The sequence below is a fragment of the Gymnogyps californianus genome, chromosome 2, assembly GCF_018139145.2.
Source record: "Gymnogyps californianus isolate 813 chromosome 2, ASM1813914v2, whole genome shotgun sequence".
Classification (NCBI taxonomy): Eukaryota; Metazoa; Chordata; class Aves; order Accipitriformes; family Cathartidae; genus Gymnogyps; species Gymnogyps californianus.
Window position 1 is genome coordinate 70,541,642 of NC_059472.1, and position 19,161 is coordinate 70,560,802.

General features: G+C 37.6%; 1 protein-coding gene across 2 annotated transcripts in view; it reads left to right on the plus strand.

The window, feature by feature from the left end:
- The window catches only part of TERT (telomerase reverse transcriptase), a 35,373-nt gene extending 16,544 nt beyond the window's left edge, over window positions 1-18,829 (plus strand). Inside the window, exons 8-16 of one of the 2 annotated variants that reach the window (XM_050892031.1) lie at window positions 1,780-1,865; window positions 4,603-4,716; window positions 6,500-6,571; window positions 8,430-8,615; window positions 10,079-10,205; window positions 10,539-10,600; window positions 12,948-13,072; window positions 13,435-13,572; window positions 18,052-18,829. In XM_050892031.1, coding sequence (XP_050747988.1) covers window positions 1,780-1,865; window positions 4,603-4,716; window positions 6,500-6,571; window positions 8,430-8,615; window positions 10,079-10,205; window positions 10,539-10,600; window positions 12,948-13,072; window positions 13,435-13,572; window positions 18,052-18,155 — 1,014 coding nt within the window. In that variant the 3' untranslated portion in view covers window positions 18,156-18,829. The remainder of the gene's footprint in view (window positions 1-1,779; window positions 1,866-4,602; window positions 4,717-6,499; window positions 6,572-8,429; window positions 8,616-10,078; window positions 10,206-10,538; window positions 10,601-12,947; window positions 13,073-13,434; window positions 13,573-18,051) is intronic. The other variant, XM_050892032.1, reaches the window with a different exon arrangement.
- Window positions 18,830-19,161: the final 332 nt, after the last annotated feature.

Sequence of the window (19,161 nt, forward strand, 5' to 3'; positions counted from 1 at the left end):
TTAACCAATGTTTTCTTTTTCCTTTTCTAATTCCATTGTTTGTTGCAACAGTTCTCAAGTGAGAAATTAACTATCTAGCAAAGAGGGGCCTCAACACTTGCTATCTCCAAAACGTACAGGAGTAAGAATGAGCGAAATGTATTCTAAGCTAAGGAAATAGATATGGCATCTTGAATAGCAAACTGCGCAGAATAGAAAAATGACCTTTTTTTTTTTTTAAAAAAAAAAAAAAGCTTATTTTAATGATTACCTGCTAAGGTTGATAAGAATGAACTCTTCTTTAGAGGAGTTAAAATGCAACACAAAACAAGATCAGCTCTTGTATTTTTTGTTTAAAGAGATTTCTCACTTTCAGTGAATTAAAGTATGGTTAAAAATTATATGTATTTTAAATTTACTCCAACTGACGCTTTGTTACAAGAAGCAAGCATCCTTCTGTTGTTCTAATTCTTGTGCTGCAGAGAACTGTACTAATTTCAAATGTTTGTTCTCAAGACTTCCTTCTGTGCAAGGAGCATGACAGAAAGGCATAGAAGTAGGTGATATGCTCAACCAGTTTCTTAATATATTTTATTGCTTAGCATCATGGTGTTCCATGATAACAACCTACAAGATTCCTAAGCATCAGATGACTGACAGGTATTTTCTCACAGGCTACTTCCTCTTTAAAATTCTTTTTCCTAAACTTGCCAGTGGAAAATTTTGATACAGGGTAACTTATGCTTCTAACATACAAGTGAAATGATCTTGTATATCTATGGACATAGGAGTAGAATATACAGGGTGGGTGGTGCACAATTCCAGGATCCTACAAAGTGCAAAGAGCCTAATGAGTACATGGATGAAAATGAAAACTAGCTGGATCTCTGATGATGTGTATGTAGGTTTTGTTTTGTTCTTTTTTCCAGTGCACATCTGATTTAGATAACTATGCTAGATATTACATGAACAGCAGCATTCTATTTCAAAATATTTTACATTTGAAAACAATTTGTGTGTATATGTGTCATTACTTTAAAAAAAAAAAAGTGTTCTGAGAAAAGTGTCTTGTCAGCCTGGGTGTCTGTACCACAGGTGCATTACGTTAACTTTTCAATAGAAATAACCATGATCTCACATGGCTCTATCAAAAGCTGGGTGCATTTGTCTGATATCTAACCTATGCAAATAGGAAGTAATTTTGCTTTAGTTCTCATGAAGTCATTGTTAAAGGGATTTAAACTGCTCTAAATGAATTTTTTATTACACAATATTTAACACAAAAAGCTTTGTAAATATTGGGTGGACAGTCACGTATGGAATCGTTGGTAATATGTGGCAAAGAATGTGTTTTGCAGCAGAACTGGCACGTGAGCGTATCTATACTTCGGGAATTGTAAAGAACACGACAGTTACAGAAATTGTCCTACAGGATAGAAAGTGGCCAAAAGAGCGAGGTCTCATACATTGTAATAATCCAATATAATATAGCAGCACTTAAAAAAGTGTTTTCAGATGTTATATTTCACTATTTTCCCATGTAACACCAATCAAAACTGCTTTTCTCCTAAAGCAAAACAAAAAAAGAACTGCACCATTCGCATGTTGGATGTGAACAGCTTTTTAGTGTGTATATTCAGATCTTGGTTTTAGGTGGTTTTTTTCCTTACCTTAGGGGTTTGAACTACTACAGTCTAACTTTTCATAAAGGTTTCTGTGTATATTTTAAGTTTATACTGTATTTTTAGTTTCAGTACATTTCTAAAGTACAAATCTTGTTTTGTTTTGTCCCATTTCTAGAGCTTAACTTTCAATGAGACAAGTTCCAGCCTGTTTACTTTTTTTCTTCAAATGATACATAACAACATCCTGGAGATTGGGAGCAGGTAAAAAAGAAGTTAGTTTTTCTTTGTATAGTGTGTTTGGGTTTTTTGGTTGGTTGTTTTTTTCTGTTAAGCAGGATACTTATAATTGGCTCAGGGGATTTTTGATAGCTGTCTTTTAAAGATTTGTATTTCTTATTAATTTGAAATCTGTTCATCAGTTCAAGCTCTATAAAAGCATGAAGAGTTTGGAATCAAATTTATATTGAATAAAATGTCTCTTTCCCACCTGGATGATGTTAACTATACACAGAATGCATTATTCTGTAAATATGTAACCTTCTTCATTTAAAACTGCAGATGTAGTTCAAAAGAAAAATACTTTAAGATGTTGGGATCTATAGTGGTGAACGAAAGGAAGGTAACATCCAAGCAATCGTGCAAAAGCCTTGTTAGTCATTTCCCTGTAGTGCAAAATTAAACCTTTTCTGCCTGGCCTTGCTATCTGACAAGTTACAATAAAAATAAAAGGCAATAACAGTAGGAATTAAAATTATTGGCAACTCCAAAATTAGGAATCAGATGTTACAGAGGTAGTACTGCAGATTTCTTCTTCTGTTGCTAGAGATACTGATCTGGTATTTATGTTTTGCCTCTAGGTGGCAAATGTGTGCCACGTCTAGAAAGCAAGTACTTACATGATCTTGATTTGTAAATTCAGAGTGAGGTTTATTAGAATGAATAGCTTCTTGCTCTTGAAAAAATACCTTTATTTTAGAATACTTAATCTCACAGGATTGAGGGAGGGGGAGAAAAGCTTTCAAGGAGACAAATAGAAGAGCATGTATAGGGTTTTCTAGCACTGATGCTTACACTCCATTTGGCAGGATCATGAGAATGCTGACGTGGCATGCTGTTAATAAGGACTAAACAACATCAGCGTGTTTAATAAAGGTTTAATGGTTTTAAAGAAAGCACACCCTGACAAAGCCAACTTCACACTTATTTAAATTCAGTCACAGCTTGGCTGAAAAAATACTGTTTGTCCTGGAATGAATTTTCCCTTTTTAAGTAGCTCAGTCTCATTTATTCAAAAAAAAAATCCCCAAACTGCAAATAAGTTTAGTAAATGAATACACTCTTTGAATGATGGGTCTCAAAAAGCCATCACAGTTAGTCAACATTCGCTTGATGTTTTGAGAAAAATGCTGATTGTTGAGCTGGGGACCTAGAAGGAATCTTTTAATACCATTTGATACATTTATCAAAAGTCTGGAAAAATGTAAAACTACTGCTTGAAAAATTTGCAGATGACTGAAACATAGGTAAGATCACTGCTAGAATGTAATATGTGGCTCTGGCGTCCAGTTGCGTAATTTCATTCTCTTAAGTATCACTAAGCCATTCATGTAGTAATGGCAAAATGGACATTATAATGCAGTATCTCACTACTTCAGAGGAGTATTGTGAAAATAATTCCCTTGGGTTTTGTGAGGCATACTCATTCTGTTGCTGCCAGCATAGAAAAATCCACAAGATAATGGGGAACTCTGTCTTCAGTAGCTTATCTAGATGCAATACATTACTATTACTATGTGTGGTCTTACTGGCTTTACACAAGTAACAAGATAGGGGAAGTATTAATGAACCTCCCCCTGGCTATGTCTATATGAATTCTTTGAAGCCGTGAGAAACAAATCAAGATTTACTCTTTTGCAAAATGACAACTTCAGTGAGTTTTTCAAGCGGGGGGAGGGAGGTTGAGTATAATTACAAACAATAAGGGTTAGCATTTCACAGGATGTAGTGGTTTTTCCTAATTAGAAGTAAGATTGCTTCATGGCTGAGCAGTTAAATGAGGAAATAAATGTGATTTGCAGTATAGCTGAGATGTATAAAACCAGATCACAATGCTCTATTGGGCTAAGCCATCAGAAATTTCCCTAAAATTGAAGTGATATTTATGTGTGAAAAAACAAAACAAAACAAAAACCCAAAACCAAAAACCCAAGAAAGTATTTCCCTCGGCCAGGTCATGCTGTGCAAGTATAACCAAAGAATAAACACCTCAGTTTACATTATTGATTTAAATTATTTCATAGTTAAACATTTTTACTCTGACTTGTGCTGCTGAAAGAGCTTTTTTTCAGAAAACTTAGCAAGATTTGATAGTGGTGAACATTTATATTTTAATTTAGTGTGGATGTCTGCTGTTTCTGAGAAAAGTTGGAAGTGTTCGATCTCAAAATCCACCTGAATTTAATTCCTGATGTAGATGTACAGTATGAGCTTCAGCCTGTGGATTTTTAGTGGGCACCTGCTAGGAGCTGTTTGGATAATAATTAAAAATAAATAAATTATAATTTGAAAGATTTGTCCAGTGCACTTTGTTTCTTGTACAAGAGCACTTGTTTTGAAGCTATGTAAGATGTAACATAAAGAATTACAAAGCTTAAATGAAGGGTGGCTCTGCAGCTGAAGGAGGAAGGAGGCATTGTAGTTTGAGATCAATTATAAAATTTCTTTCATTTAATGACAGTTGTCTACTGGAGTTCGTTAATAAGAAAGGAATATCTGTATTAGTTTTTTTCACTGTTTAACTTAAAACTTCTGGAGCCATATGTAGATTCTTAGAGGAAAGAACCAACAAATTTAAGTAAGGCTAACTGGCAAGCATGTAGCATATTTCTTATTGAAACTTATGTTATACTTGGAAAAAAAAAAAGTAAATGTTTAATGGCTACTGCAATCTTCTTGTTGCATGTTCTGATTTTTTTTTTTTTTTTTTTTTCTTTACTAGGTACTACTTACAGTGCTGTGGAATTCCACAGGGCTCCATTTTGTCAACCTTACTCTGCAGCTTATGCTATGGAGACATGGAAAACAAATTGCTCTGTGGAGTACAGCAGGACGGGTAGGGATGCTTTGTTCTGTACTCTGTTATAGTAATGCATAATATATGGTATATGTGTTAGACGTTTTCTCTGAAGTTTAATTTTGAATTTCAAGGATTTCCAACTCTCCATTAGGAGTGTGGTGCACACAAACATCTCTGCAGCTTCAGTGTCGCTGTGGTGGTTTTGTAGGGGAATTTCCGTGTTTGTCATAAGATTGGGAAGAAAGTGCTGAAAAGAAGCTTTTCCAGATCAGTGGATAGGATACTTGTTCTTACAAAGAGCACAGTATTTAGGGATGCTGTAAAGAGTCTGACAAGCTCTTCTTGTACATCTAAGAAGTTTATGGTTCTCCCACACTTATTCCCACAACATCTGTGGTCTTTTGTCCTCCAACAAGATGGGATATTCGTTACAGACTTTCTGATACTCCATGCTTCTGCCTGAGGGCTTTCCAATCCACCATCTGTAAATCTTAACATTTTATCAAGGTCACAGCTTTATTGCAGATTTTTTACAAGCCATGTTGGTTCATGTTTGAAGCCCTGTGTGGCTTTTGGTACATCTTCTAAGTCTTTGTGCCCAGCTCATGCTTGCTTCTTAGGAGCGTGACAGAAAACTAGCCTGATAAAAGCTCTACCTCTTCATTAGCTGTAAAAACTTTGGGGTCCCTTTTACCTCCATATGAACTGATCCCCAGCTGAGTCCCAGAGTAGGGTCTTTAGGCATGAGCTGGACCCTGAAGCTTGTCTGTGTTCACACATCTCCCTCCATTGCTGTGAATTCTGTCGTAAGAAAGAAAAAAGAGAAGTGTGTAGGAGTACTCCAGAGAAGTGCATCTGTCTGGTGTATCTTCTTGGGAGGCTCGCTGGGTGATGGAAAGTCTCAGAATTTTAAACGTTTCCTTACACAAGTAGTAGAGTTCTCATAGGCTTTAGGATGCTGTGATGATATGAGTTTAAACAGCTATCTTTTGCTTTCAAAGGGTGTTTTTTATACATACTGAAATTATGAAACTGATTCAGAAGAATGCACTCTTTAATGTAGCAGCTGTTTTTATATAGAGCAGTTAGAATGTTACTTAGGTGTCTGTTGAATGATTTTGATAGTTTCATTTGGCCTTTAAGTCAAACAAAATAACCTGGCTATTGACTTGGCTAGGCAAAGTTGCAGCTGATCTGATCATAGTGATGGCAATACTCCTGCTTTGAAGGGAGACTGGACAAGATCCTCTCCAGAGCTTCCTCTCTATGATCTACTACGCAGGATTTATCAGAAAAATATGGGCATACTTGGGGCCTGAATTCTGTTGAAAAAGAAAATTCCAGCCTTTACAGTGGTAGGTGGTAGTCTGTTTTACATTAAAATTATAGCTTCACAAACAAGTTATTACATGGTAAATGAAGATACAGAGTTAGAGCACATCAAGAATCTGGTATCTACTTGTGTACCTGGTATTACACCTCTTTACCTTGTCTTGTGGATTAAGATACTGCAAATTCTCCCTTGGAAAGGTGTAAAACCCTGCATCCAAGAAGCTACTGTGGAGTAGCTTGTGTGCTGTAAATTCCTGTCATGTTTCATGTAGCCAGCCCCTTTGCTTTCTTATTTTTTTTTTTTTTCATTTATTTTTAGGAAAGAAGCAGAACTGAGAATTTCTTCATGAGACTCGATTTGGAGATCATATTGGCCTCTACCTTCTCGTGAATTAAAATGGGCACGTTGTTGCTCTGAAGAGTATGACAAAAATTTGAAAGGATTACATATAAAAAAAATCTAACATCAGTTTCTTCTTGATTACAGAGTCCTAATACGTCTCATTGATGACTTTTTGCTGGTTACGCCACATTTAATGCAGGCAAGAACTTTTCTAAGGTATGCTGTTAGAGACATAGTCTTCAAAGTAATAAGCATTAACACCTTTTAGGTCATTCTTTTTCATCTTTATACATGCTTGTGCATATAGGTATATTTGTTTTATGGGTTAATAATCAAGGGCTGTTTTGGAGTCCTTGCTGGTAGCCTGTGCTTGGGAAGAATCCTAATAGCTACATTCTTGATGGCCAACTAACAATCTGTTGCAGCTCAGACGGTGGGGGATTGCTGCTGAAGTTTCAATTAGGGACCTGGCTGCTGACCTGGATGGAGCTTCTGGCAGCAATTAGTAGTGCAGACTAACCAAAGCAGCTGACAGTTATCTTTTAAGACCATTTTCCCTCAAATTTTTAAGATGTCTTAGTTACATTCTTAAAATGTTTTTATCAGGCAGGCGTGCTGCTACCTTCTGTTCCCAGGCAAAGAATGCAACTTTTCTCTGATCCAATATTGCTAAGAATTTTCTGGTCATTAATATTCTGGGGTGAATATTTGAAGGTGCTGGTAGCATGGCAGCATGCAGCTCACACAGAAGTTTTCAAACAGTAATTCTTTAGAGTGCTTCAGAACTACCTTTTTTTTTTAAAATTGGGCCCCAAAAGAGGTTCCTGGTTACCATGGATATGAATGTACAGTCAGTATCCAAGAAGAGTTCTGCTGATGCCGAAGCCAGTTTTAAGGATCCAAAGGAGAGGTCTTGAAGAAAAGCTTAGCATCTGTAATGCAATCAGTTGCATCATGCTCTTCAATAGTCAGAAAGATGCAGCTCTGTTGTGAGCCTGAAAGGTGATGGGGAAATCAATTAAGTACGGTTTGAAGTATAAATTGTACTAAATAGTGGATAGTGTACTTTGAAGACTTAATTTGTCCTCATTTCCTTAGCAGAACAGAAAGAAATTTCTAGGGATGTGTGGATTTACAGTTCTGGAAATAAGTCAAACTAAGAGGCTGGGGATGCCTCAGGCTATTAATCTCTATAACATCTTTTCAGCATAATGTCACTTGCATTGGAGATATTGTCCTACTTGCCCTTTCAAGTTATCTGCATCTTTGTTCTGTATTAACTTCTGCACCAGCTGTGTTGATTTTCTGTAGACAAGTAGCCTCTTCTGTGCTAGTTTTCCAGAACTGCTTAGAGATCCTATGAACTCTCTGCCACAAATGCAGTAGTAAGTTTTTTCCAATGTAGTATTAGAACTGGGGGACTCAAGAAATTAATTTTGAGGAGACAGCATTATGACTATTACTCCCCAACAAGAAGATCTCTTCCACTCACTCTTTAAAAGGATGAAGCCTGCACATGAATACATCGCCAAGTAAGACAAACTGCTGCTTGTCCATGAGATGACGCTGCTGATCCGTGTGTAGTAGGTAATCAGCAGACATTCTGGCAATGAAAACATCCTTAGGGAGAACTCTGTGGAGAAAGTTCAGAACTTTTCATCAGATAAATGAGGTTCCTGTTATATGGATTCTCCTTGTTATTAACTTTCAAAACCAGTAACTTTTCATCTGTCTTTTTCCAGTGATTTTGATCTCAATGGTTTCTGTGAGTGTGGTTTATGCAGCTTGTCTCAAATGTTTCATGGCTTAAGTTCTTAATTTGCATTAATCTGTAAAAGTTTTTCTCCATTATCCTCATATCCTTAAGCATATTTATTTATGTATTTATTTACCTCTAATATCTTCAGTTTTGTTTATTTCTAGCTGTGTTCCTTAACCTAAAGAGTTGGCCGTGGTTCCCTTTATTCTTTGGTTTCTGTCCTTTTATGCAAGATCATATGTGTCTTGCAGCATGGTGGGTTTTTTTGTTTGCTTTTGAGGGGGGAGTTAGGCTAACTGTTTATATCTGTTTTAGGACTCTAGCAACAGGTATTCCTGAGTATGGCTTTTTAATAAACCCCAATAAGACAGTCGTGAATTTTCCTGTTGATGATATCCCAGGATGTTCCAAATTTAAACAGCTGCCAGATTGTCGTTTGATCCCGTGGTGTGGTTTATTATTAGATATACAAACACTTGAGGTTTACTGCGATTACTCCAGGTAAATAGAGTTGTATACGCCAGTGTCAGCTTTACAGTATATTGTACATAGTATGAGAAGCACAAGGGTGTCTTGTGAATGGTGTAGTTGAATTAACTGCAAAATAGATTTTACAATTCTGTTTCTTATACAGTAATCTAAACATTTTATTCTGCTGTGCAGCCTGCTATTTTCTTCGTTCCATCCTGGTGGAATGTACATACTGTTAACACCATCGAATGTGGCACAGGTCACTAGTGACCAAAAGTCATATACCGTATGGTGGCTACATGGTTCTGAGACAGTTTTTTTCAATCACCTCAGTTCAGCTTTTTTCACCATTATGCACTGTATTGTACCTGATATCATATAACTACATTTATTGTTCTGAAATTGTTATTTGTTGTACCTTCCTACAAGAAGCAGTATGTATTACATGAACTAGAGATTGGGATTAATTTTGTATAGACTAGAGGGACTAGTAATCCTTTCAACATCAGAGGTGTTCCCTCTGGTATACTTCAGATGGTAGTGTAGGGGAGAAGTAACCTCTCTTTACAACTAGCAACCTTGACTATATATACACAAAGCAGTCTGAAGTGGCATAGAACTCAGGACGGGACAATGTATCCTACTGAAAAGCTCTGTAAACCCTTTACGTGGACTACTAGAGATGGCATTAGACATTTGCTAAAGATTAACAGGAAAGAACTGTTTAAACAGAAGGATAATATTGCTGTGTTACTGACCATATTTAGTATAAACAGCCCATGCATACATTTAAGTGGGAAATTAGGAGGAGGTTTTCCATCACCAGAGTGGTGAAGTTCTTCAGTAGTCTTCCGAAACAGAAAAGCTTGATCAGTTTAGGAATGGAATTTATATGACATGATTTTCTGTAACAACAGAGGACTAAAATCAACAGCCAAAGAGATTTATTCACTAGCTGTGTTTCTAAAAGAAAGTTTACGTTGATGAGGGCATTGGTGCTACTGGTCTGGGAGACACTAATCAGAATCCTGAGGGTGTTTGTTACAAGGGCTGCCTTGCTTTTGACAAGCTTGACTTAAGTAACAGGAATGCCAGGGTGAATTGAGGTGGCTTCCAGCCTAAGCTCCTACATTGCATGGATCACTGAGTGTAACCTGGTTGTCACTGGAGTCATTAATAATGGTGTGGCTAGACCACATGTTTTAGAAATACATCTAGTTTGTGTTTAAGGTTATTGGTTTGGGGTTTTTAGCAGGGTGAATTATTCAGCCCTGAGGTATTGAAGTTGTTCCTTAGCTAATAGCCTTAATGCCACAATGTCTAGTCTCTTTCTAAATTGAATTTAGTTATAGTCATCTTTTAGGTACTGGCTCATTGATTAGCAGGCAATCTCTGTAACATGAGAAGTTAAATGAGGTTTACTTTACAGAATTTAATTTAGTCTATTAACCCATGGAGTTTGTTTAACTACTTTTTTTTCCTTTTTTTCCTAGTTATACCTGTACTTCTATCAGATCAAGTCTTTCCTTCAATTCAAGTAGAACAGCTGGGAAAAACATGAAATACAAATTGATTACAGTCCTCAAACTGAAATGCCATCGTTTATTTCTTGATTTACAGGTGGGAATATAGAAATGGGTGTTGGGAAATATTGTGATTAGTGATAAAGAGCATTACAACTGCTTTGAGTTAAGGTCATAACATAAAGACTTGATTTTGAGAGGTAATCCACGTAACTTGGAAATGTTGACATCAACTAAAATGTGGGGTCTCAGCACCTTCCAGAATTGAGCCTTCACAACATTGTTAACTTCGGTACATAAAAGAAATCTTTGAAGTTTAGCATAAAATGTTTTTTCTCTAGATCTCTAGATCATCTTATGCTGTTGAACTTGAACAGATCCTGTCGTGACACTAAAATATTCCTAATGCTCTGTTTCTGTTCTGTTCTAGATCAACAGCCTTAGAACAGTTTTCATTAACATCTACAAGATATTTTTACTTCAGGCTTACAGGTAGGTCACTGTCTTCTGCAATAACTCTGAATATTTCATTACTCTTTCTTGACACGTGGAGGAGCTACGGATTAGGAAAAAGTGCTGTATAAATGTGCAGTGGTAAAAATCAGTAGTAAGTCACGTCATTCTTGTTTCAACACTGTTCTTACGTAATATTATTAGATTCAGGATACAGATTGTATTGATGTGTGTGTTTAAGTGACACTTCACTAAATGGATTTTCAGTGTTTCTTGGTATTGACAGCTGACCTCAAGAAAAGCAGTCTGTTTTGCTTCAGGAGGATGGTGAGCCTTATCACTCATTAACCAGTTTATATTTAGAACTTCGTATCTATTCAAATCAGGTAGAACTTTGACCTGTATAACTTTACCTAAAGTGAGGTTTTATTCTACCAAGTTGACTGCGGTTTCTTAGCTGCTGATAATGTCTTAATTGCTCCTTAGCTGGTAATATCTTGGGTTTTGTGAGCTGTTCTTGACCAGCAGAGGAAGTGAATGTTTTAAACAAGGATAAGGGAGAGAAATCAAAACTGATAAGCAAGTTGGGAGAAAATACTGATCTCTGTGCATCAAAAACTTTGAATGATTGGCAGCACCAAGTAATTGTTTGTTTATTGTTTTAACGCAAAAAAGGTATAAGAGGTGCTTCCCTCTTTACAGAAATCAGGTGTTGCTCTTTTGCTAGGCTCATACTTGTTAGGAAGTGACATTTTAGTTTTGTTCTTAAATTCAGCGTGGTCCACATTCACCCTGTATCATTCCTGTGTCCAAGAAGTGTAATTGGGCTTGTCTAGTACAGCACTGATGTGTCAAACTCTTAAGCTTTGTGCTGTGAGTAACTTACAGTTTTTATCTGATGTTGGACATGATTACTTAGTTACTTCTGTTTGCTTTTGTGGTAACACTCTAACAAAGGTCTTTATGTTAGAGTACCTTTAAAAAACTGTCCACCATGCTAACAGCGTGTCAGGTTAATTCAGCCAGAGCTCTGTGATGCAGTGTGGTAATTATGTTTATCCTTTAAATATTTTAAAATTTCAGAATTTCTTGAAGTGATTATGCTTATGCTGGGTTAATTTAATAAACAAGTAGTTATGGTTTAACCCCAGCTGGCAACTAAGCACCATGCAGCCACTTGCTCACTCCCTCCCCCCTAGTGGGATGGGGGAGAGAATTGGGAAAAAAAAAACCAAAAAAGCCTCATGGATTGAGGTAAAGACAGTTTAACAGGACAGAAAGGAAGGAAATAATAATATATAATAATAAAATTACAATAATAATACTAAAAGAATTGAACTATACAAAACAAGTGATGCACAATGCAATTGCTCACCACTCGCCGACCGATGCCCAGTTAGTTCCTGAGCAGCGATCCGCCCCTCCCAGCCAGCTCCCCCGAGTTTATATACTGGGCATGACGTCATATGGTATGGAATATCCCTTTGGCCAGTTTGGGTCAGCTGTCCTGGCTGTGTCCCCTCCCGGCTTCTTGTGCCCCTCCAGCCTTCTTGCTGGCTGGGCACGAGAAGCTGAAAAATCCTTGACTTAGTATAAACACTACTTAGCAACAACTAAAACCATCAGTGTGTTATCAACATTATTCTCATACTAAATCCAAAACACAGCACTGTACCAGCTACTAGGAAGAAAATTAATTCTATCCCAGCCAAAACCAGGGCACAAGATATATACATTGTTGAGTAATTAAAAATCATCATAGTATTTGTTGACTATATTCAGCATAAGGAGGATTATAATGCCAGAGTCTGAAGGAAAAAAAAAAAGCAAAAAAAAAAGCCAGCAGTTTTAAAATACGTCCAAACAGAGGTGTAAGGGAGCATACAATACAAGTAATTTCCATAGAATTGGCTTCCAAATAGACCAAAGAGTGGCAATCCTGGTCTGTGGAACACTACGTCATTTGGAGCTCTGTTTTCCTGAATTCCTGAACAGAATCTCTTGTGGGGTTTTGTTTTGTTTTTTCTTCCTCTCGCACTCTCTCATGTGAGTGTTCTCTGGCTGCATGGTCTGTGATATGGAATTGGTGAGGATGTGTAGTTTAACTTTCCCTGCAGATAAGACAGTTGTACTCAGAAGAGAATTCTATTACCAAGGCAGATGGCTGCAAGATCTTCTTCCAGCACAAAATTTAGAAACAAACATCATATGTATCTGACACTCCAGGGATGTTTGTATATAGGAGAGGTGTTCTATGCTAACAGTGTTGATGTAGCTAAAGGCTGTTGGGTGCTTTTAAATGTTGTATAGTGCCTAAGGTATGTAATCATAGTTTCACTTGAAATTGCAAATGACTTGTGATTAAATAGGCTGTTTTTGTGAACAGGTTCCACGCCTGTGTTCTCCAGCTTCCATTCAACCAGCAAGTTAGAAACAATCCTTATTTCTTCCTAAGGATCATCTCTGAGACAGCATCATGCTGCTATGCTATCCTGAAAGCAAAAAATGCAGGTATAGTATGTTAATGGCTATGAAGTAGTGTGTTTGGGTTTGGGGTTTTTTTTAGACAAATAAAAAGTCTTGAATGTACAGTCAGATCGTGTAAGTTTGAGATAAAGATCAAGAATGAAAAATACGGAGTGCATGATAGGAATGACAGTGCATTTATTTCTTTTTTTCCACTCAATTTTCTGAAGATCCTAAAATGTTTCATGTTTTAGTTTTTAGTTCTCTGCTGACATAGGAGACTTCATTGACTACATAGGTTTTTAGTAAAAAATCTTGGAGGGATTTTATAGAAAGAGAGAAGAGGTCAGACATACTTCTTAATGCTCATCATTTTCAGTGACATTATTTTCCTGTTCTGTCTCTAGGGCTTGCTTTAGGTAACAGAGGTGCATCTGGTGTGTTCCCTTCTGAGGCAGCAGAATGGCTCTGCTACCATGCCTTCACTCTGAAACTGGCAAACCACAAAGTTGTTTACAAATGCCTGCTTAAGCCCCTAAAAATCTGTAAGTATTTGATTGTTTTTACAGTTTGAAATATGGTTAATTGTAATAAATCTTGGAATCTAATGGATTTTTTAAGTTTTCTTGTCATAAAATGTTGTTCTAAAATGTACGTTAACGAGCTTTCTGATCTTAATCAAATTTACTAAGTATAAGTAGGCAAATTAAAATGGTATGTTTTTCAGCACTGCATGTTCTAGAGCCTTGTTCTTATGGGACCATTGTTGGTACTTGGCGCTCAATAAGTTTGTACAGTTCAGAAAGCTTAATAAGATTGGGTTAATCATATGAGCATTCTCAGCAGGTTTAACTAAATGAAATATGAATGTTCAGTTTTCTATTTTTAAAAATGTAGATTAACTGGCAACTAAGTTCCTCCAGCAATTTAAACTCTTACCAAAAAAAGTGTCACCGGGGTCACTTTGAAATGGAAGCACTTGCTGTGCTGCACGTGCTCTATTGTAAGAGTTGAGTGGTGTTGGCAAATCTCTGACTCTTTTACTCAGTGAAAGAAGCTGTCTGTGTACCTGGCCTCTGGGGAGCTGTCTCTTTGACCAGTTGTGCGGTCTGTCCCCAGGCCAGCCACAGAAATAGTAGAATTTTCAGTTCTAAGATATTAAAAGTGAACAGCAGTAGGTTTTTCTGAAGCGGTCAGTACTGTTGTTGAATTTAGCTGCAGTGAAGGCCAGACTCTCAACCACTGACTCTGTAATTTGCACTCTGAATGAGTCATTACTGGGGCGGTTTTATTATACAATACCAAGAAATTCTTCGTCTGGTTCCCAAATAACCTCTGTTTGCTTTGAAATGTATTGCAAGCTTCCCATGATACCTGTGCTGAGGCCCAGTGCCCCAAAAAGAGAGCAGTTCTGCTTTGGAAGTAAGCATTTCCTTCCCATATCAAAGGCTTCCAGCAAAGCCTGAGTGCAAACAGTCTGATTTTTGGTGGTGCAGTGTGAATGTATCAAAGATGACACTTAAACATTTACAGGAAACAAACTGATGGTTGGGATTGCACCAGGCGCTTTCTTGACAGCTATGGACTTTCTGTATGGAGCAGAACTCCAGCAGCCTCTCCCAGAGAAGCTCCTTCTCTCAGAGTTACTCACTGACACCAAAATCAGAGGCACCATGTCTGATCACTGCTGCTGAGAAGCCAGTTCTGTTCAGCCCTTCTAGGAGTACCAGGGGAAGCAGGCCTGCCTCCAGGAAGGGAAGAGGTGGCTGCTTGCTTCACTTGGAGAGGACAGAAACGGAAGAACTGAGCAGAGAATGCAGTAGTCACACCCAGTAGGATAATAGCTTCTCTGGGAGCTGTGTCACTTCCCTAAGATCCATATAGAGCACATCTGAGTTTTCATCTCTAATGCTGAAGGTTTTGCTCATGGGATCTTTGACTGGCAGACCACAATCCAAGCCAAAGCTCCCCCATCCTTCTCTGCATGCTTTGCTGTGGAATCTGACAGTATGCTCAGGGTGGAGGTGCAGCCCCGGGCAGCTTTATTGTTCAGCAGAATCTCATCTTCCATGGGTGTGTGCATCTGCCATGAAAGTGGTCTCTGCTCTCCGCAAAATCACACCACCACAGATAGCAGGGAAAATGGGCTGGGAAGGAGAGGTGGAATTTTCCTAGTTTGAATAATGATTGTCGTTAGGTTCCTTCTGCTGTACCCATACAGCCCCTTGCCTAACCACAATACTGACCCGAAACTTGCATGTGGTCCAGGCCTAACTCTGTATGCAGTCTAACCCAAGAAGGGAAAGCTGGCCATCTATCAGTTGGCTTCTCTGGCGGCGAGAATTGCCCTCACAGAAATGGAATAACCTTGCTTCCTAAATTCCTGGGGAGAACTATTAATGTTGTACTTGCTGAGTATTGTGGGGGTGGAGCAGGAAAAGTCCAAAGGCAAGTAGAAAATTAGTGGTGACGTTCTCTTGAAAAGAGTAATTTCCAGCTATTCTTTCATAAATCTTACCTTCTCTGAGCCAGAATCCATTCTTCACATCCATAATGTCAAGACAATTCTCTTTTTATCTACAAGGCTCAGTTTCTTTTGGAAATATCTGAGACTTCAAGTACACTGTTGAAAGATCAAGGGTTCAGAGATTTTTGCTTAATGGCCACCTAAACAAGTAGCAGGCTGTGACTTGTTTTTACTGTGAAACTTTTATGATGGAAGCTTTTGCTGTGATTGGTCAACAGATCACTGGGGCACAAGTAACTCAAATGCCATCTCTGAGAGATCTCCATTTGCTTATAGCCCCCTGAAATCTTACCTGTATTTCCACTAGCCCTGTTCCACCTGTGCTGCAAGGGTTGACACAGTACTTGGTGGAGCACTTCTGTAGATGCTGTTTTTACGAAAAGCTCCCAAAACATCTACTAGGTAATTTGGCAGGAGGGTAGCTGTTTGGGGTCAGCTTGTCATGCAAATTGAATACTTACCAGTGACTAATTTTGAGAGGTGCTTTGACTGCATGTATATTTGCTTCCCAGCTGCCTTTCTCCTTCCTTTAAGCGTTAGCTGAGGTTTTAAAAATCATTTCAAACTGTTTTTGAAAAGGAACTGAGAAGGCACCAGATGCTCCATGTAGGGGCTGAGCAGGAGGGAAGGTGAGGCATCAGTGTGCTGGTACTGTAAAGCTGCACAAAGACATCTTGTGATCTGTAGTGATAAGTCATACGCCTACCCTTGGTGTGAACATGCATCATTATCTCCATGTCTCCAAGATCTCTGATCACAGATAAAGGGTATTTTTCAGTCACTGGATTGTACGTGGTGTTTATATTTGTATTTTCTTCCAAATTTAGTAAGATACTAAGTCTCCCAATCCTGCAGGAGCTCACTAAAATCCATGTAAAGAGACGTTGATAGATAGTTTTCTATTCAGTCTTATAAGTTAGGTTTTTTTGTCCTGCATCAGACTTACTCCTGGGTAATGTTACTGTAATCAGAACATCATGCTGTAGAGAAGCTTACTACAGAGCTGAGCATTAAGTAGAGCTAATTTTAAACACTGTATTTTAAGTTTTATCTTACTTCTGGAAATCAGGTAGCATGTTTGGATGTCAGAGTAGCTGTGACAGGGAAGTCACTGGTTCTCAGGTGTGTTCCTGTAAAGTTAGCTCAGTATCTCTACATGGCACAGCAATCAGTAGCACAGAGATAACCAAGGCTGGTAATAGCGCCTGTGTTGAGTTAACAACTACACTTTTTGTTGTCATTTTGGAGTTTGTATCGGCTATATAAAACCTATTACCCTTGTAAGATCGTGTTGTTGACAGGAATTGATATAAACTTAATTTTTTTTTCTTGTGTCCCTGCACATGCCTTTCCATTACTCTCCATGGGAGAGGTTTTGGGGAGGAGGTTCTTACCACTGTTCCAAAACCTGTTAAATATCAACATCAGGGGCTTGTCAGTACGAGTTGTCATCATTCTTCAGAGTTAAGTATTTAAAACATAGTTACTGTTTAACATACCTCCTATTATTACCAGTGGGGAAAGGAGCAAGAGTCTTTCCTTATCATGATAAGACATAAATACATCATTTGTCTCCTTTCCAAATACAGAACAAATGTTTATTGAGCACTTCTGCCTTTCTGCACCATTGATAATTTTGCCAACTCTGTTTAGGTAATGGACTTAAACTGTTGCTAGGATTTTACATGTTCTTCCTAATCTTTCAAAAGTCCTTTTTATTGTCTATAATTCTGTTGACCATAGACTCAATGACTTTCTGTGTTTCAAAACTGTTGTGTTCTCTTATAAAAATGATTTAAGTGCCTCATTTAGTCTGCAAAATTTCCACCTTAAGGGTGGCTTTCCAGTTAGCCTCTCTTCTCTTACAAGGAAACACAGCGGGGAGAATTGCTGTTGCCAGTGTTATAGCAAAAGGTGCGTTTTCGACGTGATTTTATTTTTTTTTTTTAATCTTTTTGTGTATGTCAGTTCCAAGCATAGGCTACTTTGATGTCATATCTGAAAGTAGAGGGGAAAAGAAACAGTTTGGGAATACCTTCCTGCTGTAGGTAAACATTAGCAGCTAGGTAAGGACCTGGCCGTTGTCCTTAGCATTGTTTAAAATAGGGTCTTCCAAAGTAACTGTGGTTTGACAGAAGGCTTTTTTTGGTGGATATAGTTATTGAATAAATGGTCTTATACTTTTCAAAAAAATTTTAAAATTCTTAATCCAAACAAAGAAGTGTTACAAGGACATAGCAGGAGGAATTTGCTCCTTGGTTTGCTTTGTTAATATTTTAACATATGATTTTTAACTTTTTCATTTATTAGCCTATTCTAAGGGCAGAAGAATAGTAGCGTATTTTATTATAGCTTTTTTTTATCCCCATATTCCAAGTGTTCCAACTTTTTAATTGGATTCAGCTAGTATTGATTTCATTACTTTATTAGCATTTTCCCTAAAACAGAATTGTTAGTTACTTGCAGTAGCAATGAATTGTTTCTGATATTTTGGTAGGTAAGATGCAGCTATCCAGGAAGATCCCAAAGGATACTATGGCACTACTGAATACAGTGACAGAACCATCTCTTTGTCAAGATTTCAAAGCTATCCTGGACTAACTGATGGAAAAATTATGAAGTAAACTTCAAGGTTTGAAAATAAATGCTATGTCTTTAGTTGACTTTTCTCTGTAGTTTATTTTGGTAGAGCGGACCGGAAGCAACTTCACTCAGAAGTTTTCCATGTTTGTTTCTCAGATACCACACAAGGACTTAAAAAGAGCAGACAATTTTGTTAATACCTTCTTGTTTGTGTTTACCTGTAAATTCACAGGCTCTTTGAAGTAATTGACTTGGTTTCGTTTAGTAATTCCTATCTTCTTGATGAAGGCATCATTAAACTATGTTCTGTATGAACAGATGTGCTTTCTTGTTTCAATGTGTTGTTTCTGAAGAACTGTTCTTTGCTCCTCTGTGTTGCAGACTATTTTATAATAAATTGTCTGGTTAATTGCAATAACACGTACTTATCTCCAATGCCTTTATTTTTTAGTAATCTTTAACATCCTGCCCAGCTAGGTTATGTGCTGAAAGACAGTTACCTGCACAGGCAAGTGCATTTCATGGCACTACCTAGCAAGATGTACAGGTTAGAAATTTTATGCTTTGGAGAACACAACTAACATATGCCAAAATTTCAGCATCAAAGCTGGTTATGTTTAGTGTACGTTTTACATATTTTGAATACTTGGTGATATTTTTAGTACAGTGATATACAGAATGATGGTGGTGCATTTGTACCTACAAAATAAAAGTTCTTGATTAGATAATATACCGAGTAGATTACTCTTTGCATTTCCATTACTCTGCTTGCATTTCGTGTTCTTTATTTAGGTTTATCTTTGGCTCTGTAATGTTACTGAAGTACTGTCTAGCTCTGGTGTTGGCGTGTTGTGCACAGCTGAATTTTGGACTGTGGCTGCTCCAATAAACCTGGCCATATGTTTTTTTTTTTCTCTTCCAGGCTTGTGTGTTGAATTTGCATTGCTCTAATATAGAGCTATTTTATTAGGACTTCTCTGTCTCTGTTATAGGCTAAATAGCAGCTGCTGGGAGGTTTTCTTAA